Source organism: Callorhinus ursinus, unplaced genomic scaffold (genome assembly GCF_003265705.2).
Source record: "Callorhinus ursinus isolate GAN/ISIS: 27379988/994484 unplaced genomic scaffold, GSC_fseal_2.0 scaffold18, whole genome shotgun sequence".
Lineage (NCBI taxonomy): Eukaryota > Metazoa > Chordata > Mammalia > Carnivora > Otariidae > Callorhinus > Callorhinus ursinus.
In genome coordinates, this window is record NW_027397080.1 from 9,227,068 (window position 1) to 9,247,278 (window position 20,211).

The 20,211-nt window shown below is 36.1% G+C and overlaps 1 protein-coding gene across 5 annotated transcripts in view; it reads right to left on the reverse strand.

Annotated features, from left to right (window-relative positions):
• The window catches only part of AGO3 (argonaute RISC catalytic component 3), a 134,344-nt gene that overhangs the window by 38,846 nt on the left and 75,287 nt on the right, over nucleotides 1-20,211 (reverse strand). For all 5 annotated transcript variants that reach the window (XM_073902917.1, XM_025856675.2, XM_025856676.2 and 2 more), the window contains 7 exons: nucleotides 17,210-17,344; nucleotides 13,006-13,093; nucleotides 12,733-12,880; nucleotides 12,191-12,310; nucleotides 9,229-9,351; nucleotides 8,763-8,896; nucleotides 5,569-5,753 (listed from right to left, as the gene is read on the reverse strand). In XM_073902917.1, coding sequence (XP_073759018.1) covers nucleotides 5,569-5,753; nucleotides 8,763-8,896; nucleotides 9,229-9,351; nucleotides 12,191-12,310; nucleotides 12,733-12,880; nucleotides 13,006-13,093; nucleotides 17,210-17,344 — 933 coding nt within the window. The remainder of the gene's footprint in view (nucleotides 1-5,568; nucleotides 5,754-8,762; nucleotides 8,897-9,228; nucleotides 9,352-12,190; nucleotides 12,311-12,732; nucleotides 12,881-13,005; nucleotides 13,094-17,209; nucleotides 17,345-20,211) is intronic.

Below are 20,211 nucleotides of genomic sequence, written 5' to 3' on the forward strand. Positions count from 1 at the left end.
CAGTGTAGTATTAGCAAATTAACAGACATATAGACCAATCGAACAAAATAAAGAACCCAGAAATAGACTCACACAAATGCAGTTAATTAATCACACAAATGCATTTCTAAACTTAAATGATTAACCTTTGACAAAGTAGCAAAGGCAATTTAATGGAGAAAGACAGCCTTTCAACAAATGGTACTAGAAAAAGCAGCCACATGCAAAAAAATGAATCTAGACACAGACCTTACATCTTTCACAAAAACTATAAAACAATTAGAAAGTAATACAGAAGAAAACTCAGGTGACCTTGCATTTGGCAATGAGTTTCTAATTATAACCCCCAAAACATGATCTGTGAAAGAAAAAATTAATGAGTTGGACTTTATCAATATTAAAGATGTTTGGTCTTTATTAACATCAGAAACTGTTAAGAGAATGAAAAGACAGGTCACAGATGGGGAGAAAATATATGCAAAATACATACATGATAAAGAACTGGAAACCAAAATATACAAAGATCTCCTCTTAAAACTGAAAAATAAGAGGGGCGCCTGGGTGGCTCAGTCATTAAGCGTCTGCCTTTGGCTCAGGTCATAATCCCAGGGTCCTGGGATTGAGCCCCTCATTGGGCTCCCTGCTCAGTGGAGAGCCTGCTTCTCCCTCTCCCACTCCCCCTGCTTGTGTTCCCTCTCTCGCTGTGTCTCTCTCTGTCAAATAAATAAATAAAATCTAAAAAAAAAAAAAAAAACTGAAAAATAAGAAAACTCCTCCAAAGTAAAAGTGGGCAAAAGGCTGGAATAGGCACTTCACTAAAGAAGAAATACAGATGGCAAATAAGCATATGAAAAGATGCTCAACATTATGTGTCATTAAAGAATTGCAAATTAAAACGAGATACACCATACACCTATCAGAATGGCTGAAATCTAAAAAACTGATAATACCAAACATTGGAGAGGATACAGTACAACAGGAACACTCATTCATTGCTGGTGGAAACAAAATGGTACAGCCATTTTTTAAAAAGTTTAATTATTTAAGTAATCTCTACACTCCATGTGGGACTTGAACTCACAACCTGGAGGTCAAGAGTCTCATGCTCTTCTGACTGAGCCAGCCAGGCGTGCTGGTACAGCCACTTTGGAAGACAATTTGGGCAGTCTCACCATTTGATAAAGCATTTGTGCTCCTACTTTTTACTAAAGTCAGTTGGGAACTTACGCCTACCCAAAATCCTACACATGGATGTTTATAGCAGCAGTCTTCATAATGGCCAAAAACCGGAAGCAAGGTAAAAATAGGTGAATGGATGACAAACTGTGGTACAACCATACAATGGAATATTATTTAGCAGTAAAAAGAAATGACTTATCAAGCCACAAAAAGACATGGAGGAACCTTAAATGCATATTGCTAAGTGAAAGAAGCCAATTAGAAAAGGGTACATGCTGTACGACTCCCAACTATACAACATTTTAGAAAAGACAAAACTGTAGAGACATAAAAAGGCCAGTGGTTGTCAGGGTTTTGAGGAGAGGGAGGGAGGGATGAATAGGTGTAATACAGGGGATTTTTAGAGCAGTGAAACTATTCTTCATGATACTGTATGTACATGATGTTATACATTTATCAAAACCCATAGACCTGTACAACACAAAGAATGAACCTTAATGTATACTGTGGACAACACATTAATAATAATTTATCAGTACTGGTTCATTAAATGTACCACACAATACAAGATGTTAGTAATATGGAAAACTGCAGGGGAAGGGGTAAGCATGTAAGAACTCTCTATGCAATCAGCTTAATTTTTCTGAAAATCTAAAATTTTATTTTTTATTTTTATTTTTTTAAAGTTTTATTTATTTATTTGACAGAGAGAGAGCACAAGCACGGGGAGTAACAGGGAGAGGGAGAAGCAGGCTCCCTGCTGGGCACGGAGCCCCATGCAGGGCTCAATCCCAGGACCCTCGGATCATGACCTGAGCCAAAGGCAGGACGCTTAACCATCTGAGCCACCCAGGAACCCCCCAATCTAAAACTTTTGAAAAATAAAATCGAGGGGCGCCTGGGTGGCTCAGTCGTTGGGTGTCTGCCTTCGGCTCAGGTCATGAGGATTGAGCCCCGCATCGGGCTCCCTGCTCGGTGGGGAGCCTGCTTCTCCCTCTCCCGCTCCCCCTGCTTGTGTTCCCTCTCTCGCGTGTCTCTGTCAAATAAATAAATAAAATCTTAAAAAAAAGAAAAAAAACTGATTAAAAAAAATCACTCCGGAAGCAGTGCAGAGAGTGGACTGACAAAGTACAGGAAATGCAGGCAAGCACACCAGTTTGGAGGTTATGCTTTCACTCTCATGAACAGAATATGAGAGTCTGTATTTATTCATATTTTTGCCAAAAATGGGTATTGTGATTGTTAGTAAAAACTAACTTATTCAAGGAGCACTTGGATGACTCAGGCAGTTAAGCATCAGACTCTTGATTTCGGCTCAGGTCATGATCTCAGGGTTGTAGGACTGAGTCCCACATCCAGCTCCTCACTGGGTGTGGAGCGTGCTTAAGACTCTCTCTCTCCCTCTCTCTCTTCCTCACCCCTGCATGCATGTGTGCTATCTCTCTCTCTCTCTAAAGAAAACAAAAAACGACAACAAAAAACAACTTATTCTAGTTCATATTTTCTTAATGACTAATGAGGCTGAGCATCTTTTCTTTTTTTAAAGATTTATTTTTTTGAGAGAGAGAAAGACAAAGACAGAGACAGAGATAGGGAGAAGCAGGCTCCATGCTGAGCTGAAGGCAGACGCGTAACTGACCAAGCCACCCAGGTGCCCCTGAACATCTTTTCATAAGATAACTGACCATTTGTTTTTCTGTTTTATGTCCTTTGTCTATTTTTCAGTTGAGTTGTTTGTTCTCTCCCTACTATAAATTCTTTGAGTTTAAATAAAACTTTCTGTATTTTATCACAGCTTTAAAAATATCTTTTGAATTTTATAGCTATCATTTATAATCATTGCATATTATTTCATCAATATACTGTAACTTATTGTTTAAAATCAGTTAATAGTTTTTTTAATATCACAGATGCCATTATGAAAATTTGTACACACAGATTTTTCTCCATTATGAATTCTTTCCATTGAACACCTTTTTGTAATTGAAAATACTGAATCACAAACTAAAAACACATGTTAATACTTTTGATAGAAACGATATTAGCAATTTATTCTGCTGAGGCGTGTGGGTGGCTGAGTCAGTTAAGCACCTGGGACCCTTAATTTTGGCTGAGGTCATGATCTCACAGTCATGAGATCGAGCCCCCATGTTGGACTCTGCAATCAGAGTGGAGTCTGCTTGAGATTTCCTCTCCTTCTCCCTCCTCCCACCTGGCTTGTATGCATGCGCACTTCTCTCTCAAATAAATAAAAGCTTTTAAAAATATTTTTATTGGGGTGCCTGGGTGGCTCAGTTGGTTAAGTGTCTGCCTTCGGCTCAGGTCATGATCCTAGGGTCCTGGGTTTGAGCGCCGCCATAAGGCTCCCTGCTTAGGAGGGAGCCCACTTGTCCCTCTCCCTCTGCTGCTCCCCCTGCTTCTGCTCTGTCAAATAAATAAAATATTTAAAAAAATGTATATTACCATCAGCAATATATTAAAATTCTAGATTCACTGCATCCTCACAAGCGCTAAATATTATAATATTTAAATACATCTGCTAATTTAGTAACATAAAAGTTTTCTTTTTATTTACTTGTAGTTTTCTTTACCTATTAGTGAAAACCAACCTTTCTATATATTTACTGGTTTTGTTTTTCCTTGAGAAATTCTGGTTTATATTCTTTGCTCATTAATCTAAAAGGACATAAGGATTTTTTCTTCAATCACAATAACAGATCTATACAGGTATTTTAATAAACTAGCCCTTTTTTGTCTGCATTTGCAGCAAATATTTTTTAGATTCTATTGGTTTCCATTTATTTATTTATTTGGTTTCCTTTTAATTTTAGTTATATATTTGTGACATAGAGAAAACTGAAATTTTATGCAGTAAATCTAACAATTGTCTTTTGTGAACTAGTCTATCATTTCTAAACTTAAATGATTATACTCCATTCAGTAGCTTGAAAATTATCCTTTCTTTGTATTTTTCTACAATTCAATGATTTACGTTTAACTTATTAATCTCACTAAATTTAAATTTGTTTACAAAAATAATAGCTATCATTTGCTGAGTAGTCATTATATAACAGGTACTATTCCAGACCCTGTTTATATATGTAAATTTTTTAAAAAAATTTTATTTATTTCTCTGACAGAGAGAGTGAGCATAAGCAGGGGGAGCGGCAGGCAGAGGGAGAGGGAGAAGCAGGCTCCCCGCCAAGCAGGGAGCCCAATGCGGGGCTTGATCCCAGACCCTGGGATCATGACCCGAGCCAAAGGCAGACGCTTAATGACTGAGCCATTCAGGCGCCCCTATGTATGTAAATTTATTTCATCCTTACAACTACCCTGTATAGATTAGTTATTTTTAGTATCCCAATTTCTAAGATGAGAAAACAAAAGCCTAGTGTGGTTAAGTAATTCAGCTAGATCATATAGATAGTATATCTGGCAGAACCTGGGTCTTATGCAGAATTGTCTGACTCCAGAGCCTGTGCTCCGCTCGCACCTTTAAAGATTTTTTATTTGAGAAAGAGAGACAGAGAGAGCAAGAGCAAGAGTGAGAGCCAGTGGAGGGCAGGGGGAGAGGGAGAGAGAGAATCTCAAGCAGACTCCCTGCTGAGAGCAGAGCCTGACACGTGGCTTGATCCAATGACCATGAGATCATATCAAGAGCTGGATGCTTAACTGACTGAGCCTTCCAGGTGCCCCTGGAGTCTGTGCTTTTAACCACTATATTATATTGATATCCAAGTTATCTTAATGCAATTTTTATTTTGTTTTTTATTATTTTTAAAGATTACTTATTTATTTATTTGAGAGAGAGAGAAAGAGAGAGCACAAGCAGGGCGAGCATCAAGCAGAGGGAGAGTGAGAAGCAGGCTCCCTGCTGAACGAGGAGCCTGATGTGGGGCTCCATCCCAGGACCCTGGGATCATGACCTGAGCCGAAGGCAGACGCTTAACCAACTGAGCCACTCAGGCATGCCTCTTAATGCCATTTTAAAGAAATAATTCTTTAACCATTGTTCTGTGATGCCTCCTTTACTAAAATTCTTTTTTTTTTTAAAGATTTTATTTATTTATTTGACAGAGAGAGACATAGTGGGAGAGGGAAAAGCAGGCCTCCCGCAGAGCGGGGAGCCCGATGCGGGGCTCGATCCCAGGACCCTGGGATCATGACCTGAGCCGAAGGCAGACGTTTAACAACTGAGCCACCCAGGCGCCCCTAAAATTCTTTTCACAGCATCTCTTTTGGACTAGTTTGCTCTACTGATTTGTCTTTTTAAAGTAACCATACATGGTTTTAAATATTGTAGCTATTAAAATATGTTTTAATGTTTCAAAGTTTTAGGATATGTTTTAGCAAAATTTTAAAAGGAATACCAAGTACTTGAGGAAAAATGCAATCTTAAGATATTCTTACCATACACTGGTGTCTTTCCTGGCAGGATGACAATAATGAGCTGTAGCCCAGAGTAGGTGTTCTTGAGATGCCGGAACATGGGCTCCACGCTGTCTGCCCCCTGCGCATATTTGCAGAAGCAAGGCTGGCCCTGGATGGGCATCCCTGCATCTTTAGAAATCTTACGTAGCTGGTCCGTGAAACCCCTAGGAGGAGAAATCACTAAAACTAAATCCTTTGTTTAGTCATCCACACCTACAAAGTGGAATGGAAAGTTTGAGAAGTGAATGGAGAATAAAGCAAAGATTTGTGTGCTCCATATGTGAAGAGGTCACCAAGACTACTGATATTAAAGGTGGTGGTGGGTTAGTAATCTATTGTGCAAACTAGGAACACTGCTATATAATTATGTGGCATTCTGTAGTTTACAAAGGGCATTCGTAATAGAGTATGCTGATTAAGAATTCAGTTCTAGAGTTGGCAGGACAGGTTTCAATCCTAGTTCTGTTACTTAGTAGCTGTGAAATTGTAGACAAATTCTTCAGTTTCTCTCATCTGTAAGATGGTTACTTCCATTATAGGGTTGGTGTCAATATTAAATGACATAATACATGAACTTAGCAACACTGCCCAAGACATGATAAGAGCTTCATAAATTTAATCTACTGTACATTTTCTAATTTGATCATGATGACATTCGTAAGAAGGTGGTAAGTGAGGTATTATTTCCATTTTATAGATCAGGAAACAGTTTCAGGGACATTAAGTATCTGACCAATGTCAAATGGTTAGATAAATGGTAGAGTCAGAAGTATGATCTAGTCCAGAATTTCTTTCCACAATATTATGTATCTGAAACTAGGATGGCAGGAAAGATTGTATTCTCAGAAAAGATTAAAAAAAAAAAAGAAAACCACATTTAAAAACAAGTGAGGCAGGCAGCACTTCAATGTACTTTTAGCCACACTAAAAACAACAAAAGACTAATAATTCCATATTTAAACAAAATTCTGCATTTAGCCTAAGTGAGTAATGTTGTCATGATTTAACAATCACTTTACTTGTTTTTAAAACAAGTAACATCCTAAGTCAAGGATCTGAGTTATCTTTGCTCAAAAATACTCATTCCCTCAGAGCTGAAGTTTATAGGAATTCCCTTCTCCTTTTCCTTATTAGTGTTTAATTCAAGAAGTATGAAGTTGGATATTTTCAGTCAGCTTGAACAAGAACCACAAGCCGAAAGAGTATGAGAGTCCTATCAAGCCATAAATAACAAATGTAAAATGAAAAGAATAACTCTAAGCTTGAAAAACAATTGGAGATATTTTCTTTGGCCTCTGGAGGTCAAGTAAGATGATCACAGCATTGTAGTAAACTGTCCTTATGACATTTTACTTGAAAGCAGGGGGATAAAAACTTCTGAGCAAAATGTACATTAAGTGAACCTTAAGATATACATTTAGAAATTTGGAGCTAATAAAAAAAAGTGAACAGAATTAAATAGAAAAAGTTTTTTATTTCTCATATGAAGAAGGTAAGGCAAATTCTGAATTGGCTTGGTTGGTAAATTGGCCTCTGTATCTTTCAAGAACTATTCATAATGGGCATACCCTCTAGGATCTATTAGTGGAGATTTAAATTAGACAATAATCATTTTCTCAAGCAAATTAGATTTTGGGGGAGTCAATTTACATAAATAATCACAGTACAAATGTATTTTATGCAGAAGGTGACAAGAGCAAATAGAGAAGATACTGATAAACTAGTATGTTTAGAGTTAAGATAGATTATTTCCACCATCACAAATCACAGAAGATTGGGTATTATTTAGAGAAGTAGGGATAGGAAGGAGGCATTTTCAGTAATAAGCAGCATGATTGGAAAGAGAAAGAAAAAAAATGCCAGAGAGAAAGAGCGAACACAGTGCTTCAGTTTCTTTGTCTAGAATATGGGAAAATGAAGAAGGGGCTTAAGAGGCAGGTGAAAGATTTTCAATGTCCTACTGATTTTTATTGTTATTCTTTGTTAAGAGAAGTCTAAAAATTTTGGGGGGGGTAGTCACAAGTGGAGGTGGTACTCTTTCATGACAGCCTGGCTGCTCAACAGGAATGAGAGCAGAAGCCTTTGAGATTGCCAAAGTCTCAAAGACTTGAGGGTCCCAAGGAGAGGAGACAGAGAAGAAGAGAAGCCAAAGTGATAAAAAGGAACCAGGAAGGCAAGAATGGAGAGAATGTGTGTTTTTTTTTTAAAGATTTTATTTATTTATTTGAGAGAGAGAGAATGAGAGATAGAGAGCACGAGAGGGAAGAGGGTCAGAGAGAGAAGCAGACTCCGTGCTGAGCAGGGAGCCTGACGCGGGACTCGATCCCGGGACTCCAGGATCATGACCTGAGCCGAAGGCAGTCGCTTAACCAACTGAGCCACCCAGGCACCCCAAGAATGGAGAGAATGTTAAGAAGGTAGTCAACTGTATTTAATGCTGCACAAATTCTGAGAAAAATAATGGCTAAGGAAAGACTATTAGAATTGATAAGCACAAAGATGTTGGAGATTTCCAGAAGCTAGTTTCAGCAGAGCACTAGGATTTCAAGGAGGGTAAGAAAACAGAAGTCTAGAACCCTGAAATAAGTTAGGTAAAATGAGAAAATTGACAGATTTTTTTGTTTGTTTTAAATTTGAACAGAAGATTACTGAGCACTTACATGCTGAGGTAAAGAATCTGGGATACAGGGAACGTGGTGGAGATGGAGGCCAAATTTTTGGAAGTAAAGAAGTGAAAATGAAGAGTTAAGTCACTCTTTCAAGGAGCTCAATTGAGAAATAAGGACCTTCTTTAATCCTCACCTAAGAGGTAGGTATTGTTATCTCTAAAAAGGTGAAAACTGAAGCATAATGAAATTAAATAAATTATTCATGGTAATAAAAGCTAGGAATTGGCAAGGCTGGGAATTAAACCTAACCTATTTGCCATCAAAAGCCAATGATGCTCCTATACCTCATAAGCTAGATTGTTAGGATGCCTAGAAGAATGAATCAATGACTTGACTAATAAATCTCCATCAAACTATTGAGAAGAAACATTTTCAGAAGTTCAGTGATTAAATATATTCCATATTGAGGCAACACTGGTTAGAACATTAGCTGAGTAGTTTAAAGTTGAAACACAAAATTGAAACACAAAAAGTTCCCCAAACCAAACTAATGACATGCCTTACTTCAGTATTTCTTCTCTGCACTGCCTCTGCGTGGCAAAACAAGCTATAGCCCACATTTTTATCTCAACTCCTGTGTGAAACTGCTTCCCCCGCATGTCCCATACTCCATGGCTTGGTGTTGCTACTGTCCGATTCTACAGAAAAAGGAGAAAGAGAAATAAGGCAAAAAAGAAGAAACACTTAAAATACAATTTCTTTCACTGAGCTGAAAAGAAAAACATTTCAAACTGCTGAATTGATAAATATCTGATAATCTACATGTAATACACTGATCTAAATCAATATTACTTATATTTTTTATCATACAAACCAAAAATTCTAAACTCAAGCAAAGATACCTTGAAACAAAAAAGTACTGTTGGAGCAAAAAAAACCACTTTCCAAAACTCAGACTTAGCTAGGATGCTCTTCTCTCTGTAAACAGAAACTGTATGTTTATAATTAAAAAACTATCAAGAGGTTTTACCCGTCCTCCATACTGCAGCATAGGTGCTGGAAGTACACGTCCGGTTACGTGGGCCATTTCATCCCGAACTTTAAATTGAAACTCCTGAACAAATGGATCTGTTTCATAATTTGCACTTCTTACCTAATAGAAAAAATTCGTAGTTACTTTCAGAATTTCTTCCAAGCCCCTGCTTCATTCGTTAGAAACCTCCATTTTCTTTTCTTCACTGTGTCCACAATGTTTTGGATCTAGTCAATGATGCCCTAACTATAGGACAGGGAATCTTAACCTGGGTTGACAGATCATGAATGGACTGTAGGAAGTCTGTGAACCTCCTGGTAATTTACAAAAATTTAAATGTATTAGGTTGAATAATAAGAAATTTCAACTATTTACAATCCGTGAAGATGCCAATTTTATATGATTAAACCTAATGCATTTAGGAGAGGGTGGCCTAGAGATTACAGGAGAAAGAAATTTCTGACTTAAAAAATGTTAAGAACTTCAATTAGAAAATCCAGACACGTATTATTAAAATTTATTTTACACAGAGTTTGACAGCAGATATTGATGATCTTAAGGCTTTTTTTTCTAATTACTTGATTTACAACTTATATAAAATTACTTGAATATTTCCAGATAAAAAGGGCCATATTATAAAATTTACTTAATGTGATACATTTGAGACAGATAAGAAAGCCAATATGATACAGATGATAATTTTTACATAATATATCTGTAGTTACAAAGATAAAGAACTTTTTTTTTAAAGATTTTTATTTATTTGACAGAGAGAGAGACAGTGAGAGAGGGAACACAAGAAGGGGGAGTGGGAGAGGGAGAAGCAGGCTTCCCGCTGAGCAGGGAGCCCGATGCAGGGGCTCGATCCCAGGACCTTGGGACCATGACCTGAGCCGAAGGCAGACGCTTAACGACCGAGCCACCCAGGTGCCCCAAGAATTTTTTTTTTTAATTTAAATTTTGTTAGTTAACATACAGGGCAATACTGGTTGATAAAGAATTTATTTTGGGACACCTGGGTGGCTCAGTCACTTAAGCGTCTGCCTCCGGCTCAGGTCATGATCCCAGGGTCCTAGGATCAAGTCCTGCATCAGGCTCCTTGCTCAGCAGGGAGCGTGCTTCTCCCTCTGCCTGCCGCTCCCCTCTGCTTGTGTGCTCTCTCATGCTGACAAATAAATAAATAAAATCTTAAAAAAAAAAGGATTTATTTTAATTCAGGATAGACTTGGACCTCAGAATATAATTCATGTTTACAGCATGCTAAGTAACTGTGTTTTTCAAAACATATTTACTTGGTCTGAGAGTAAAAGTCAAATGAGGTTACAAAATGAAGGCAGTGTTCAAGTGTTTGAGTAACAATCCATTAAAAAAAAACTACATAATCTAAATATGTAGAAAAGAATCTCCACAATAAGCAGGAATGGTTGTTTTCTAAGGTTAGGCACTAATGGTTCTTTAAGCTTAAGTGGCATTCATTTCTGGTGTGTTTTAGTGTATATTCATAGTAAGGTTACAAAGAGTAATAACTACTATAAATAAAAACCTGCCGCATGATGTGCTTGGCGTTAACTTTCATAATTAATTTCCACAATAACCTTATAACTATAAAAGGAGATTTTTTTTTAAATAATCTTTACAGAGGATAAATCTAAAAATTAGTAAAGCCTAAAAACCATCTAGCCAAGCAAGTGACACAGAATCTGAAACCGCGTATGTTCTGATTCTAGAGTTCTTACTCTCAGTCACTGCACTAGTCTTCTGGATGCTATAATTGTAATAACACAATAGTAACAGTAAGGAAGCGAAGAAGATAGACTTTGGACCCAGAGCTGTTAGATTCCACAGCCTGTGCTTTTAGCCATTGTACAATATTATCTCTTAGGAAGAAAAGTTATAATAAATGAGTTAGAAGTAGTTATTGAGATTTTACAGAGACAGTGAGAGGTTTAGCCTCTTATAGGCTTTAAAATCCTGTCACAATAGATCAGAAAAAAAATCCATGATGAAAACCAACCCATATTCTCCTAAATAAATATCATATAATAACTTTTATTTATTCTTTATAAAATCATATGGGAAAAAGGCTCTTTTTCCCTGTAACTGGCTTACAAAATGAAAGGGCCAGTTCCATAACCCTTTTATAACAATCTTCACTATTACCCAAAGTCATATTCCTATTTCTAGACTTTTTTCTCGTTACTTGCACAATACAAATGGTATTCAAAAAGAGAGTAAGGTAAGATCCAGGTGGCTTTTATTTTTCATTTTGCCTTACTCCATCAGTTTTATAAAGTGGTACTGATACTCTTCCTTCCTATCCATTTAGAACAATGATACAGCTCAGAGACCCTACATGTTTGGAGCAGTCTCATATTTCTTTATTCATCCTATACAGTCACCAGTCTGATACTGGGGGCTAAGCGATCCTACTGAGTGTTAAGGCTCACTACTGCTAGTCATAATACATTGACTTTTCTTCCTTTCCCTTTCTCCTTTAGGCAGGAGGTAATAAAGTTCCAGTTCACTAAGTTGAAACGTTGGTTCTGAGAGCATCTGCTCTAGATCTAATTAAAGAGCTTTGGGTTAAATTAGAAGAATCTAATCCTTCTCATAGAACCCATTAAGGTTTACCCCTAGAACACCACTGGATGACTTCCATGATCCTTTTTAATTTTAATAGTCCATTAAATGGTAAAAAGGTATGAGCTGATGAGGACATGGCTCTTTAGTAGTAGCTCATCCTAACTTGTTTTTGTGTGTGTGTTATTTTTAAAGATTTTATTTATTTATTTATTTGAGAGAGAAAGCGAGCACATGAATGGGGGAAGCAGCAGAAAGAGAGGAAGAAGCAGACTCCCCACTGAGCAGGAAGCCTGACTCAGGGCTCGATCCCAGGACACCCAGGAGCCCCCATCCTAACAGGTTTTTTAAATTCCCATTTCTAGGGTCAAATACTAACCAATCTGCTAATTTCTTCTTGTCTATCTGGCGCAGATCTTGCTGTTGCTTTGATCATAGTGGAAGTCTGATTGTCTGTTAGCTTCTTGATACATCGTTGCCCTGCCACAATATTACAGACCTACAAACAGAAAAAAGTTTTGTACTAGATGTATTTATCTTTTTTTAACTCTCATTGCCAATTACATGCAAAATTAAAATTTTAAAACCTACTTCACTAAACTGCTTCTTTTTAATATCATGTTAAGTAAAATAGTAGTAAACAATACTGTTTTACAGTATGATTATAACAGGGTAAAATGTACACTGGATAAAAAGGCTGAAAAGAAGTGTACCAAAATGTTAACAGTGGTTACTTTAGAGTGGTAGGATTGTGGATGAAAATTTCCCTATTACTTCATTATTAAAATTTTAAAATAAAATAAAAATTAAAAAAGTTCAATATCCAAAATAACTTGAGAGCATGAAGTAAATTATACACCATAAAAATACCCAAAAGAATAATGAACAAGAGGATGTTAAAAATCAGCCTAAATACATTACTTCTAGTGGCAGGTAGGTATGTTTCTGTTCCTGCCCCACTTGCAGACAAGGAAGATGTGGGTACTTCAGCTGAAGAGTATACTTTTCTCTAAAATACTGTGCTACTGTTCTCTCCACAGTTTGGCCATTTTCTAACTGTAAAGGAAAGCTGAAAAAAAAAAAGTACACATTAACAACTCTCATCTCATTATGGTGAGCAAAACTCCCAATCCACTAACTAGAGCAAGCTGCCTCACATCAATTTCTGCTCTGACAAACACCAGCTTTTCTTACGTTTGATGACTGGCAGGCCTTCTTGTTACATTACAAACACGGTATTTCCGTCTCATTGTTCCACAATGAGTCACTTCAACCTTCAGACCTGTTCCCAACAAGAAAAACTGAAGTTATAAAAATGTCACATGTCGAATATTTATAAAACCTGTTCACTACTATACAAACTCAAATTCTAACAGACAGAAAAGTCTGTGATACAGGCAATGTGATATTAATAAAAGATTTTATAAATGACATTGCTAGTAAGGATTACAACCATGATAGATCTAATTCCAAACATTTTTTCCCTATCCTATCAAGCTCTACACACTAAAAAACAGAATCATAAAACTTGCAAAAGCCTATAGAACAAGGGGCAAAGTTCTCCATTAATTGAAAAAAAAACAACCCTGTTTATAATAAATTTAGGTATTTATGCTGGGAGAAGGAAGGAGGAGTGAAAGACGAGTTGTAATAATTCTCAACATTCCTTATAATTTTCAAAGTATGTGATATTTGAATAGACAGTCATCACATAGTGACTAAAGATTAGAATTTCATGAATCTCTCGAAGGAAGTCCTTCAAAGATTTTTAAAGTAGGAAGAAAAAAATTCCAGGCCCTTTTAACAGAAGCAGAATGACAATTTATTTGAAGTATAAGATAGTGACACAGTTCTCTTACTACTATCAGAAATTAAATGCAACCAAAACAATTCTTAGAGCAGGTGATCCCTACCTTCTTATACAATCACTGACCCCTTTGAGAGTCTGATGAAAGCAATAAACTCTCAGAAAACTGGATATACACATAATTTAGCATATGATTTTAGGTGTTTCTGGATCCTTAACAGTCCATCTGTGGACCACAGGAGTTTGAAGATCCCAGGCCTGCTTTAGAAAGTGAAGCAATGGTCTTTTAAACCACTGGTGAAATTCCCTGGGGTTAATTTTCTTAAGCAGTGCTGTCCAATAGAACTTTCTGAGATGATGGAATGTTCTACATCCGTGCTAATTACTAGCAATATGTGTTATGGAGCACACTAAATGTGGCTAAGTGAAAATTTATTTTAATTTAATTTAAATAGCTACATGCGGCTGGTGCTACTGTATTTGCCAGTGCAATCTCCAAGCTACCTAGAGAAGAGTTAACAAACCGACACAGTGGCCACTGCTTATAGATAAGCAACTCCATTACTATGGCCTAGACACCTAAGGCAGAAAATCTAGAAGGAGTAGATGAAGGACAACTTTTAGTTTCCTGATAGTATTTATGGTATTACTTTTGCATTATTTCCCTGTTATATTTGTGATTCCTATTGTGTAGTGGTTCTCAACCACAGGCAATTTTGCCCTCCGGGGAACCTTTGGTAATGTCTGGAGACATTTTTAATTGTCATGACTGCGGGGTGCTATTGGCATCTAATGAATGCTAGAATTAGGGATTCTTGGATCCAGGGATGATGCTAAATATCCTACAATGCACGGGACAGCACTACCTCCCACCTCAGACCACAACAAAGAATTATCCAGCCCAAAATATCAACCCTGGCGAGGTTGAGAAACCCTGCAACAGTGTAACTTATTTTTCTATCTAATTACTAACTGCAGTACCAAACACAAAGTTCATTCACAGTAATATTTTCTTCTGTCCAGCACAAATTAAGATGTTAAATGGACACAGTGTCACTGTACCAGATTGGTATGGATTTTTCTTGAGAAATACTAACTGAATCAGTGGTTAGTAGTTTTTATTAGTAATTACCTTTATAAAACTAAAATTTCAGATTAGAACATTTACTATGCCTCTATATTATAAAGAAGACTAGAAAATAAAATATTATCTAAAGAAGGCCTCATAAGAAGGAAATGTGAAGTAAGCAATATGAAGTAACAATATGAAGCAGGATGTAAAAATATTATGTATGGAAATACTATGTTTTAGAATTATTTTTCTGCTATCTATACCACTTAGCAATTTTTTTACAAGTCTTCCCCTGAATTAGAGAAGTTACTAGTAAGATTCTAATAGCCTACAAAATAAGTTTTTACCAAAAATAAAGTGGTTCTTTTATAAGCATATGGTACTTCTACCATACACTTCCCTCAGTATTTCTGTTTAACCATGATGAATAATTGTACAAAGGAACCACCCTAAAGTTACTGTTAAATATTTAGATAAAAGTCTAACTGGAGCCAAATGAACGTACTAAGGAAATCTATTCATTACAGCACACTTTGTATCACTATTTAACAGTTACCATCAAATTCCTTAATGCTGGTTAAAAATTAAGCCCAAATATGTAGCACAGAATACATAACTCTGATTCTCTTGAATTTCCATGGTAGGATTACATGATATATGTTAAAGAACTTGCTTTTAAAAAACAACAACAACAACCCCCCCCCCAAAAGTCAACAAAGCCTTTGTGACTTTGAATGGAGGAAAAAAAATCATCAGTTGGTCAGTTAGATCCAACTCAGATTTTTCTACCCCAAATCTAGGGTCATAGGTGCCTAAGGATTTGACCCAACCCAGGGCTTAGCAAAAAGTTAAAATTTTAAAAAATGGACTAGATAATTCTCTGCCCAGGTCCCTCCCAAAACCCTCCATCCAACCAAAAAAATTTTTGGCTTTAATAAATCAAATATTTAACCTATAAACTTGGCTTTACCTTCACTATAACATCAACTTTATAATGCTTTCTAGTCATTTTTTCAGTCATTTCTTTGGGCCCCTGAGCAGTTGAAGTTAAGATCGAGTCCATGCTCTTCGGGCAGCAGTTGCATCCTTGTTCTGTACATCTTGTATTTTCTGTGATAGAGTGGTGATATGAGTTGATTGCATAGTTACCGCAAAATAATGTAAGTGACTTCATGATATCAGAGGTGGTAACTAAGCAGCAACTCCACTGGAAACCATGGCATTTGGATGATCACACATTAATGGTGGGTAATGCACTAACCTCTCGACAATGCTAACTGTGCAGTTAATACAGATTATGAAAGGACAATGGTATGGTTGCAATACACTAATATATAACACTTTATTATTTTGGCATTTAACTAACTTGAGATAAATGGATGCTCATTTTCAAAGCAGGAAGGATTTTCCTTTTAATGTTTTATTAACAATGGCTATCTTTCTCCTGGGTACTGAATGGCAAAGAATGAATGATTATTGGAGCAAGCAGGATGCATTGAGCTATTCTGATTTGGGGAACTGAAAGATGTTCAGTTAACAAACTTCAATGTTTCATTCAAACCAGAAGCTGAAAATTATCTGCAACAGTTAAAATCTGAAATAAAAAAACTATTTCTAAGATTTAACACTTAATATAAATAGAATTTATACTACTCATTCTAATTAGAGAATATCTAATCTTCTTCATGCCTAAATAAAGAACTAAATACAGTGGAGTCACATCTTACTTGAGGATTAGGTTCTAAGCTGTGAACAAGGCAAGAATTTTACACAATCAAAATTACTCTTGAAAAATTCCTTAAATTACTGATAAAGTGTTTATGTGTTTGCATACTAAACTGTAAATGTATACAGAAATGTACATTTATATAAAGATGAAATAAATACAATACAAATTTTAGAACATTATTAAAATTACTTTTTCTTATTCTCTCTAAAAAACCACGTAGAGATGAATTTATGTTAGTAAAATATATATAGGATGCAACACCACTGTACAGATCTTAGCTACTAACTAAAATAGGCAAGATCAATGATCAACTATATAATGTACACAAAACAACGAAGTTCCAACTCTGAAATAACACATGAAACAGGCTAGCCCTGTATCCATAAAGTTTCAAAGAAATAAAATATTCAACCATTTCAGAAAAATAAGGAAGTCATTATTTTAGAATATGTTAAAATAATGACTCCAGTTCTGACATGACAATGTTTTTGGAATGTTTCCTTTTAACAGTATTATAGAAACATTTTCCCATGAGATATTCTTCTTATACTTTTAGCTAGTAACAGCAAGTATTAATGAAAAATTCACTGGTATCAATATTCATTTCATTACTTGGCATTTCTTTCATTCAAACACTAAGATGTAATGGCAATGAATTTAATGTAACATTTTATAAGCTATATTTTCACAGATGATGTTATATGAATAGACTTAAAAAATTTTTTTCAATAAAAGTTTGTTATATTCATGCATTTTATAGTTAAGTTGTTCCAAATGCTAATTAATTCACCTTTTATCTCTTTGGTGAATTTTACTCGATGAGAATCAGTCAGAGGTCTTGGTTGCTCATCAATATTATGAATGTCAAGAACTTCACACATGAACTGAATTACAGGTTGTGCTTTGTAGAAGGCAGTGGCAGAAACTAAAAAGAAAAACACAAATAGTACGTGTTAATGTTTCCATAAAAAAATTCAGAAACTTGTGTTCAGTTTCATGATAATTAACTAATTATAGAGTTATAATTATCCTTTATGCATACTTATATATATAAAAAAGCATTGCTGAATTGAGCAGTTTCAATTGGACAGCTATCTGGAAAACAGGCACAAGAACAGAAAAGCTAAATCCTACAGTTTTTTATAATCTAGCTTTCTTCATGGGTAACTGAATAATACCATTCTCTGCTACATATACAGAGTGTGTTCTGGGTATGAGACAAGGCCTGTAAAGGAACAAATGCCAGAGCCCCTTAAGATGAAAAGGTTAGGTATTATTTCCTAAAGCTTTCTATGCCACCCTGGCCTGTTAATCTATTCTGGTGAAAGCTTTCCCTGTCTTGTAGAGAGGTCTGAGAAGAGAGTGGTATTACATGTTATTGGTGCTAATCCAAACTATAGGAAATAATAAGTAAAGAATATCTGCCTCCCCCAAAAAAGAGTATCTGCCCAATGTCATCTAGCTACAGTTGGTTGTTCTCTAAGAGCCAACCACAATGATTTCTTAATCTTGGGCTTCAGAATTGAAAGAGCTTCACCAGTGGTTAGATCACCATCACTCATTTCTTAAACACATACTTACTGGGAAAGCAGAAAAATAACATGATAGTGTGTAGCTTCCTGTCTGTTTTGGTTTTGCTTTTCACTGTATCCCCAGTACCTTTATAGCACAAAACAGACAGGAAGCTACACACTATCATGTTATTTTTCTGCTTAAAAAACATGCCTATTGTCTGCTAAGTGTAAACATTTTATGTAGTGCTCTTTCTCTCCCTCTCCTTGGTTTAAGGATTAAATGTTCTCCACAAAATGTCCCTCACCTCTGGGAGGATGTTTATCAAGGCTTTAACAGTAGTTATCTCAGGATATGTGTGGGTGGTAAGGCTACTATGGATGTTTTTTATTTTCTTCTTTTTAATTTTATATCTTCACTTATTATAATAGGCACATATTACTTTTTCCTTTAATCCAGCATATATGAATGATGTCTCATCATAAAAAATGCAGATATACAGAATAAAGATTCCCTCCCAACTCAACTTCTGCCCCTCCAAGTATCTTTAAGAAATAACCATCATTAAGGGGCGCCTGGGTGGCTCAGTTGGTTAAGTGACCGACTCTTGGTTTCCGCTCATGATCTCTGGGTCATGAGATAGAGCCCTGCATCAGCTCAGCGCTCAGCGCGCAGTCGGCTTGAGATTCTGTCTCTGCCCCTCCCCTGGCTCACGTGGGCTTGTTCTCTCTCAAATAAAATCTTAAAAAAAAAAAATTATTAGTTAAGTATGTACATATCCTGCTTTTTTGATATGCACTTACAAAGATTAGAATGTACACGGAACTTTTTTTTTTATTAAGTAAGCTCTTTACCCAACATGAGGCTTGAACTCATGACCTTGAGATCAAGAGTTGCATGCTCTGTGACTGAGCCAGTCAGGCGCCCCCATGCGACTTCCTTTTTACATGAGATCAGATAATAAATGTTCCATGATTCGTTTTATTATTTTTTAAATTAACAGTATGTCTTAGAGATCTTTCCATGTCAGTACATTCTTTTTAATGGCCTCATATTATTCCACAGTATCAGTGCATGATAGTTAAGTGAATATATACTCCCTTTCCCTCTTAATAAAAAAGAACACAAATGGTAAAACATTAGAAACACTATTCTGGGCTTTGATCTTTTTTTCTCATTAGAGGTCTTACAGATCAATCAACCTACCTACCTACCTACCTACCTATCTATGGAACCATATCATTTTTTTCACCCTTCGGGATATATCATTACATGGATGTACTTCACGTCCCTAATGATGGATCAATAAGTTGGTTTTAATATTACAAAAAATTTTCCAATGGATGTCCTTATATATATTTATTTGCCTGTGGGTGTCTGTACGTGTGCACATCCATGAGTACTTCTGTAGGGAAGATTTAAGAGAAAACAGTACTCATTGCTAAACTTCCAACCAGATAAACTTTACAATCACCTCCACAATTTCTAACTAATAAAAAAAGAGATTGATAAGATTATTTTAGCATTCTATCTTTTTTTATTTAAGTAATCTCAACACCCAAAGTGGGGCTCGAACGCAATACCTTGGGATCAAGAGTCGCATGCTCTTCCAACTGACCCAGCCAGGTGCCGCAGATTGTATTAGCATTCTAGGTATCTTATTCAAATCCATAGTAGTTCCAAAAATGTATACATTGGAGCACCTGGGGGGTGAAGTTGGTTTAGCATCCAACTCTTGGTTTTGGCTCAGGTGGTGATCGCGGGGTCGTGAGATCAAGCCCCGCCTTGGTTCCATGCTCAGCAGCAGAGTCAGCTTGAGCTTCTCTCTCCCTCTGACCCTCCCCACCGTATGCTCACTCTCTCTCTTTCAAATAAATACATCTTTAAAAATATATATACATTATATTATTCTAATAAAGACGTGAGAATATTTTCATGTATTAAAAAAAAGCTGACAGGACACATCAAAACAAGCATATACTGCTTCTGGGTTAATTTTTTAAAAGTAAATAGGTAAAGGAAAATAAAAATATGGTAAGTAACATGCTTATTTGCCTTTCCTTTAATCCTTCAGGTAAGTTTTCTTCACTAAACTGTTATAACATTAGCATTCACAACTAATGTATCTTACATCACTGAATTGCAACTACTAAACAAACATTATTTATCCTTTTTAACATTCTTCAATTATTTTAAACTTCCCTACTGTTTATACCACTGTGCTCCTAATCATTTTACGTTTATCATCTTCTCTACAGGAATGTGGGCATTTCAGATGAA